At 44.9% G+C, this 8,849-nt stretch overlaps 3 protein-coding genes across 3 annotated transcripts; 1 reads left to right on the top strand and 2 right to left on the bottom strand.

Moving 5' to 3' along the window:
* Positions 1-4,617: 4,617 nt before the first annotated feature.
* On the bottom strand, positions 4,618-5,010 carry UV8b_07101 (uncharacterized protein; the record flags this gene model as incomplete). The annotated part of the gene is made up of 1 exon (XM_043144598.1): positions 4,618-5,010. One exon carries the CDS (start codon positions 5,008-5,010, stop codon positions 4,618-4,620), a length of 393 nt encoding a protein of 130 aa, XP_043000533.1.
* A 462-nt stretch (positions 5,011-5,472) lies between these two features.
* UV8b_07100 (uncharacterized protein) lies at positions 5,473-7,169 on the top strand (the record flags this gene model as incomplete). Its single annotated transcript, XM_043144597.1, has 2 exons — positions 5,473-5,608; positions 5,701-7,169. 2 exons carry the CDS (start codon positions 5,473-5,475, stop codon positions 7,167-7,169), a joined length of 1,605 nt encoding a protein of 534 aa, XP_043000532.1.
* An 853-nt stretch (positions 7,170-8,022) lies between these two features.
* UV8b_07099 (uncharacterized protein) lies at positions 8,023-8,370 on the bottom strand (the record flags this gene model as incomplete). Its single annotated transcript, XM_043144596.1, has 1 exon — positions 8,023-8,370. The coding sequence occupies one exon, from the start codon at positions 8,368-8,370 to the stop codon at positions 8,023-8,025; it is 348 nt and encodes a 115-aa protein (XP_043000531.1).
* Positions 8,371-8,849: the final 479 nt, after the last annotated feature.

Below are 8,849 nucleotides of genomic sequence, written 5' to 3'. Positions count from 1 at the left end.
ATTTTTATATAAATTATCGGGTCTTAAATAAAATTATAGTATAAGACTAATATCCCCTTCCTTTAATTAAAGAGATACTATATTCCCTATTATAGGCGAAGTAATTTATAAAAGTAGATATTTATATTATATTTTACAAGATTTATATTGCTGAGGGCGGTAAATACCTAATTGCATCTAGACTTACTTTAGTCTTTTTAAATAGTTAATAACTCCCTTTAGCCTAACTAGAGCCCCTATAATATTCTAGCAATATATTAATAGGGTCTTAGGGGACTTATTAGAGGATTTTGCTATTTCTTATTTAAATAATATTTTAGTCTATACTAGAGGCTTATAGAAGGAATATATAGATTATATTAAGGTTATCCTTAGGCGCGTATAAAATGCCAGCCTAAATCTAAATCTAGATAAATATAATTTTGTAGTAAAAAAGGTATACTACTTTAGCTATATTATAATAGTAAGAAAGGAGATCTATTTAAACTTTAAGAAGATTAAAGCAATTTAAAAATAAAAAGCCCTTATAAAGTTATAAGGCATTTAGAGCTTTCTAAGGTTCGCAAACTTCTACTGCGATTTTATTTTAAACTTTTTTTATTTAATTAAGCCTTTCGTTCGATTAATATAGAAGAATATCCATTTTTAATAATTTAAAGAGAAAGAAAAGGCTTTCTAAACGCTTAAGTAGTACTTTATTTTATACCTAGTTTTTACCTAATAGGACCCTAAGAAGGAAATAATCTTTAAAGTAGATAGCTTTAATATAGCTATTAGTAGCTACCTTTTTTAGATTAAAGAAGATAAAATACTTTATTTAATCGCATACTATTCGGCACGGCTTATAAAAGCTAAATAGAATTATACTATCTATAATAAAAAGCTACTTACTATTATCTTATACTTTAAAGTATAGTTAGCTAAATTCTATTCTATTACCGCTTTATTTATAATTCTTATAGACTATAAGAACTTTAAATATTTTACTCGACTAAAGAACATATTAAAATATTAGGCGTAATAGGCTAAGACTTTAGCTTTTTTTAACTTCTATCTTTAATACTAGCCTAACTTATAAGCCTAATACCCTAATACCCTTTTGCGATAAAAGTAAAAAGCAGATAGTATAGCTTTAAGATTTAGCTAAATCTTTTAGCCGCTATCTATCTCTATTATAGAAATAGACCTAATAGGAGACTAATTAGACCTAATAGAAGATTAATTAGACCTAATAGGGGATTAACTAGCTATAGACCTAAGTATACTAAAGGATATACTAAAGGCAGTACCTTTAATAGGAATCTCTTTACTAGCTAGCTTTAAGATTTTTGCTAATACCTATCTATAAGCGCTTTAAGATTAAGCTATAGCTAAAGATAAACTATATTATATCTAATAGAAAGCTATAGCAAATAGCGAGCGATAATTTCTAGGAGAAGTAAAAACTAAAAAGTAGATTATAGATTATACCTTAAATGCCTATAAGGCGCTACTCTACTAAAGTCGGATTTAACTCCTTTTATTCAAACCGCTAATAATTATAGTAATTTAATAATATTATAACTCCCCTACTATAGGGCACTTAAGGAAAAATACGATTTTCTAACTACTATAGCGGGATTATTACTTCGATAATATATCATCTAAGGTAACTTAATTCGTTTAGAATTATTAATACCGTAAAGTATATAAAAGTCGCTAGCTATACTAAGGCCTACTTTAGCCCTTATTGATCTTAAATTGTTTTTAGTCTTAAATTTCTATTAATTTTATAATTAACCTCCTAGCCTATAACGCTTCTAACCTATATTACCTAATAGTTATTACCGACCGCCTATCTAAATATATCTAACTTAAGGCAATATACTTAATATAAGCGGAGGATTACATAGAATATTTCCTAGACTATTAGTAATAATACTATAGATTCCCCGCCTAAATTATTAGCGATAAAAGTTCGGACTAAATAGGCTAATTCTAAATTATAATATATAAGGCTATTAGGACCGAATAACTCCTTTCGACTATATACTACCTATAAACTAATAATAGTATAAAGTATTTAAATTAGGAGGTCTAGGCTATCTTACGCATAAAGATAGCATTTAACTAATATAATTAGCCCTAATATCTTGCGACTTACTAGTATACTTTAAATAACTATACTTCCTTTATTACTAAATATAGCCTAAACTATCTCCTAAATAGCTTTAATTCTCCTATTATAGTACCCCCCCTAAATATTATATTAAGTTCTATAACTCCTAAAGGGCGAGCGGTGCATTTCCTAGCTATAATATAGGAGGGGGGCGAACTCGCCTAGGCTACTATCTCTTTTACTTAATAGCAGTAGTAAAATGCAATAAACTATTCCTAACGCCTAATAGAGCGCTATTAAATTAGAGACTAAGTTTAATTTAGCCTATAGAATATTAAAACCGATCGGCCTTATAAGAAGCTTAATTGGATATCTATAAAATATATTATTATAGCCATTCCGTCCCCATTTAATATTCAACTTAATATCCCTAATAGTATCTACCTAGTTTTTTATATTAATTTTATAGAATATACCGCTATTAACCCGCTACTAAGCTAAATACTTATAGATACTAGGCCCGGTCCCCTATTAGTCCTACTAGAGGACTTTAATATCTTATATAAAGAATTTAAAGTTAAGGAGATATTAGCCGCGAAAAATGCTTAAGGTCGGGGCAGAAAATACAATATATTAGTAAAATAGAAGGGATACGATTTACTGTCTTAAGAGCCCCTTAAGAACTTTAAAGATACTATAATATAGGAAGCATTTAAGGATAAATAGGGGGATATTTGGATATATAATAGGCCTAGTCGAACCCTATAGCAACCCTAATATAGAAACGGATAAAATTTTCCTTAGAGAAGGGGGGTATATCACAGACTCAGGCTATACCTATATAATAGATTAGCTAGGGCTCGGGCTATACTTATACCTAGCTTAGGACGGATAATATAAAGCAGATGCGCGGGCCAATAGGGCAACGTTAGGGCTCTAGCCTGCGCTATATACGGATATATATAGATTGCGGAAGGGACCCGATTCGGGCTTTTCTCCCTTCCTCCTTAGTTTTATTAATATATCCGATTAACGCCTATTCGCAGTCGCCTTAGGGCCAGTCCGTCATATTATATTATTTTATACAATTGCTACTATATCAGGAAGTAGGGAGAGAAAGCGGTATATTGTAAAGGGTTGACCTGACTTAGCTCAACAATACTTAGGTCACCAGCTATTTATAGTGGGCACGGGGGTAACCCTAAGGGGCTACTATTCCCTCGGTTATATATGCCACATTCGTAGCCGAACATTCCCGATACATCCGAATCCACCGGTATCTCCGCCGACAGTAGGGCATAGCGCCGGTCACGGCACCGGCTACAGTGGGCCACATCCGGCCACAGCGGCCTGTCACAGTGGGCCACAGGGCCCCACCACAGGCAGCCCATTTCCACGGGATTACCAAATAGGCAACCCAGCACACCGCTATAAGCCACTGGGCTAGGTTGGGTAGGAACTGGGTAGGATATTGGGCACGGTTGGGCACGGTTGGGCACGGTTGGGCAAGACGACTTTTTCGTCGGGTTTTTCGCTATTTTCCGCGGCTTCTTGTTATTTTCTACTACCTTTTCAAGACAGTAGAAATATGCCCAGATTTCCCTCTTTCTAGATAGAATAGTCACCAACAATTAGAATTCAGATTTCCCTAACATCTTTGCTCTGGTCAACCTTTTGTGCATCTTTAAATCTTCAACCAGCTTTTGTTTTATTCTGCAACGCCTTGTCCGCCACTGCCGGTACTTAGTCACTTTCCAACAGTGTTCTAGGCACCATTTTTGCAACAATTATTATCATGATGAAGAACTGATATATAGAGTCTACGGAGAAAAGAAGAGAGAAGAGTATTATCGGGTCGGAATAATATTAGTCTGGGGCATTAGATCAACCCAAGTTTCCAATGTCTAACACTTTGCCCGGTGGGGGCTGACTATGACAGTCATTCAGTCTAGTTATGCGTCGTCTTGATATTTAGACCCTGATCTTTTGATGCCAGCGACTCGATAGGGAGGAAGAAAATGATTTCCAGACTTATCAAGAAGTAGTAAAACTTGCCACACAGCTCTTTATAGCTAGAAAAATAAATCCTGGTCCATCTGTTCTTTTTGATTTCAATACCAAGCGCATACACGCGTGCCTCAGATACCAGCTGGTGATTTAGACAATGGAGGGAGCCTCAACTTGCTAAAGACGCCATCATTGGTGTCTTATAAATCAAAGTTTTGGCTTGTAATTAACGGTGCGTGGTCATAGCCGAGCAAGAGCTCAAATACTGAACCCCCTCCCGAGACATCGATAGGGCGACGTTGTCTTTATCTCAACCGAACATAAGGCTTTTCAAATCACAGCGTTTGCATCAACCATAGCCAGAGCTACTGCGCCTCCGGAACAAAGCTGTTTTTGCAAACAATTGCTTCTACTTCCCGGGTGCTGCATAGAAGTGAAAGGCGGTTTCCCGCGTCAGGGTTCTTTGCGCGCTTTCATACCACTGCTCTATGTGGAAGGAACGAGCCCTCCCTCTAGGGACCGCTGTTCCCCGTAGCTGGGGCAAGCTTCCTCCCACGAGGCTGCCTCACGTCGCCTTCCCTCGTCAGACAAGAGCCGGCTCCACCGCTCGGGCGGCCATTGACCCCAAGCAACGTACCATCCAGCTTGTAGTTGTAGCGCCATTCACTGTCGGCCGGAACGGGGCGGGCTGTGGCTGAGCCATACTTGGCTGACGAAGGCGTCGTGTCCTGGGAAGCAGAGTGTAAGAATATGCATGCAATGAAAACGTTTCCGCGAGTCACGGGCACGGCGGCTTTTGAACTGCCACGCCGGATCCGGTAATTCTTATTGGTGCGCCGGGGGCCGCCGGGGGCCGCCGGCCGAAAAGCTGAAATCTGGCCAATAAGTGTGAGGGGCTTGGTCATAATCAGGCCAGGAGCACGAGGTAACCTCGGGTTGTCCGGACGCCACGCGGGACCGTCTCTCTTAGCCCGCAAGAAACAAGGAGTTAATTCTAGCGGATCCAAGGGGACCCCCGTAATTCAGACAGTAAAACTCACGGGTTTCTTGGCTGTCAAGCTACGTCATAGGGTTGTCTAGGAATAGAAACCTAACCCTGGTATTTTTGTGGATGCATGGTTTGTCGATCCGGAATGCTACCAGGACACCAGTGACAGGGTCCGAGGCTGCTGCATGAAGAGAATTAGTAATGCAAGAATATATATATATGCTGATATTGCCTTGACATCCTCTCGAGAAGGGCTTATACCGCTCGCCACCATATCACAGCTCTTCTCTACTCTCGCTTACTCTGATTTTTTTTCTCCCCTCCATTTACTTGATACATCTTCTTTATACCCTTTCATTCATCCTTGACACGGGCAGGCATGTGGGCCCTCGCGATCTCGGTCTTGCTTTACGCGGCCTGGGCCCAAGCCAAGTATGTTTGGCCAGCAAAGAGTGACTTTCTCGAAGACATGCTGGCGATCCAGTCTGGCGCTGTGAAATTCGGCTTCACCGACTGTGAGTAGTTTTCCCTTGCTTCCTTTTGGGGGTCCCTCGGTTTTCCCAAAGAATGGACATGCCCAGCTGACAACTCGTCTTCCAATTTGCAGTGGTAGGCAGCTGCGACCTCGGGTTCAATCAGCCCGGCCGACAGTCGTCTGCCGAATGGGTCAGGGCCGCCTTTCACGACGCCATCACCCACAACAAGGCCAAAGGCACGGGTGGCCTTGACATCTCCATCATGTTCGAGACAGAGAGGCCCGAGAACAAGGGAGTCGCCTTCAATAACACCGTAAATGACATGCACAGCTTCTTTAGCCCGCGGGCCAGCGGTTCTGACCTCTTGGCGCTGGCGCTCGTCGCCGCCGTCGCCGGATGCGGCGGACCCAGGATTCAGCTGCGCATGGGCCGCATCGACGCCTCGGCGGCAGGCCCAGCCGGCGTGCCGGAGCCGGAGCACGACCTGGCATCCACCTTGGCCGCCTTCACCAACGCCGGCTTCAGCCAGGAGGACATGATTGCCATGGTGGCCTGCGGACACACGCTGGGCGGCGTGCAGAGCGTCGACTTCCCCGATATCACCGGCGGCACGCCCTCAAACTCGCACAAGGTGCCGTTTGATAGAACCGCCGCGGCTTTCGACACGGCCGTCGTCAACGAGTACCTGCAAGGCGACGGCGTCAACCCCCTGGTGTTTGGCCACAACCAGACGACAAACTCGGATAAGCGCATCTTTGCGGCCGACGGCAATGCCACCATGTCTCGGCTGAGGGACCCCCAGGAGTTCCGCTCGACCTGCGGGACTGTGTTTCAGCGCCTCATCGACACCGTGCCGTCGACAGTCCAGCTTAGCGAGCCAATCGACATCGTCGACGTGAAGCCGTACATTGACAAGCTCGAGCTGGCGACAACCCCTAACCAACTAGCACTGGCGGGCAAGATCCGCGTGCGCACCACCAAGGGTACCGGACGCGACGCCGACTCGCTCCAGGTTTCCCTCCGCCTCCTAGACCGCAGCGGGAAATCCTCCCATCTAGACGCCCCGCGCATGAGGTGGCGCAGCGGCCAGTCCGAGGGCTTCTTCGGCGAGACATTCACCTGGTATGAGTTTGCCACCCAGGTTAACGCGGTCGCCGGCTTAAAATCGTTCACGATACACCTCAAAGACGCATCGGGCGCCGAGCCCGTTCACGACAACGGCGGCCACGGCTACCCCCTCAACGACCAAGTGCTGTACATGCAATCGAGATCGTGCCAGGGCCCCGTCGCTAACGGCAACATGACCTTCACTATTGGCGCAGCGGTGCGGAAGAGCGCGATAGGCGACGCCAATGACAAAGTTGCGGTCAAGATGGCCCATAAAATCCACCAGACGGGCGCTGTTCTTCCCCGGATCGTAATCCAGCCCCTCAGCATGGTAGCGTCAGGAATCAGCACAGCAGAGGGGTATGTCCATTACTCGCTCAATGTGTCAACGTATGCTCCGGAGTGGTCTACAACGTTCGATATTGAGCTGCAGTCGAAGAAGGGCACAGTTGCTTCCGAGTTCCACCCGACTGTTGCCCTGGAGAACTGTTGAGATGAGCAGGGCTTGGTGTGTAATGGGAGGGTCAGACATTGCGGTTTACGTTGATTCTGAGGGTACTTTATCGCGGCGTTGGGGAGTTTTGCGCAGTTTCAGCCGGCGGTCCGAGATATATAGTTTATTTCAGCAAGAATTCCCAGTAGCATGAGTATTTTTTTTATGTTGAGTAGCCTATGTACGCAGTGCAATCTAGTATATACTGACTGACCAGACCTTGGAGAAGACCTGGCTGAAAGAGCGATTTCAGGCGGCGAGGCATCCCGGCTACTGTCTAGACTCCCGGTGAGGCAGAAAATGATGGTACTCTATGGCCATATTCCTAGGGATTTTTTGGTTCGCTGATATTTTAGACCTGCTGGCCGCTTTTTCTTTCGGGCGGAACTCGAGGACCGCAAGAGATATCGAACTAGTTCTTCTCTAAGCTCGCTCCGTTTTTATCCTGACAACTTTTTTTGAAGAATATACGTGTAAAGTTTAATGGGTGGAGCGTAGATTGGCTGCCGTTGCTGAATTCTAAATCGCCCACGACTGCGCGGCTGGTCGACAAAGTCAAAAGTCATAATGGCGTGGCGTTTATCGTCGGGGGGCGCGCCAAAGTGCTCAATGCAAAGGAAGCACGAGCGGGAGCGGGGGAGGGAGCAGGAACGGGCGTAAAATTGGAGAAGAAAGACTTCCCGGTGACAGACGTGACTTTATATGCGCCCTTGATGGACGCACATTCTTGCAGCGCCCGTAAAGCAAAGTTGCTCACAATGTCAATGTTAGCCAAACGGCCGTCCTCGACCGCTTCGCCGACGTGCTTTGCCTCTAAAATGCCAGGGCCTCTTGGAGCCTTTGAGCACGCAGTTTAGTGCTCAGTGGCTTGGCCAACGCAACGAGGGATTCCAGGGACCAAGTGGTCTTCGAGAAGCCTCTCGATTTTCGCGGTGGCCAGCTCGCCCAGCTCTAGGATCTGCATGTATTCGACCAGCTTGTAGACACAGGCGTGGCATACCGGCTTCGTCTGTGTTTCTTGACGCGTAATTCCAGAGTCCCCACACGGTAAAGAGGGAAAATAATTTAGTGATTGGCTGAGGCACCGCGGTGGAATTGAGAGGGCGACCCCGACCTTCGTCGTACTGCACCATGCAGCCCACGGTGTTTGCATCGCTTTCTGAGATGATGAAGATCTTTGTTTTCCATTCCTACATTGCATCAGCGTGCCTGTCAGGCATCTTGTTGTGACGGTCCAAAGAACCTCGAAGCTGGATTCTGGCGAAATGGCAACGACGGGAGACTGCGATGCCGCTGTTCACCATTAATTGCCGTCCTTCGCATTCTGGGTTAGGTCTTTATATTTGGAAAGAGTTCTGAAGTCGATGCAGGAACGAAGGCCAGATCGGCGTGGCCATGCCGAATCAATTCCGAGAGCGTCGCCTTTGCCCTGTGTTTCGTCGGAGAAGAAGTTATGTACAAGACATGAGGAAGCAGGCCTGGGAGTTTGCTGTGGGTGATTTACGGGTTGTTCCTGCTCCACCTCGGGACACACAGCAATCAATGAAACGCAGCAGAAACTAGGCTCAAAATGTGGATTCCTCCGCGCACGTTTTTACGTAAAAAGGTATTGACGCTTAGAAAATGCGGCCTCTTTTCCGCTTAATAAGGCTTGACTCTCCTTCCTAGCCAAGGTGCTTA

Source organism: Ustilaginoidea virens, chromosome 5, assembly GCF_000687475.1.
Source record: "Ustilaginoidea virens chromosome 5, complete sequence".
Lineage (NCBI taxonomy): Eukaryota > Fungi > Ascomycota > Sordariomycetes > Hypocreales > Clavicipitaceae > Ustilaginoidea > Ustilaginoidea virens.
This window is presented reverse-complemented; position numbering and strand designations above follow the sequence as displayed.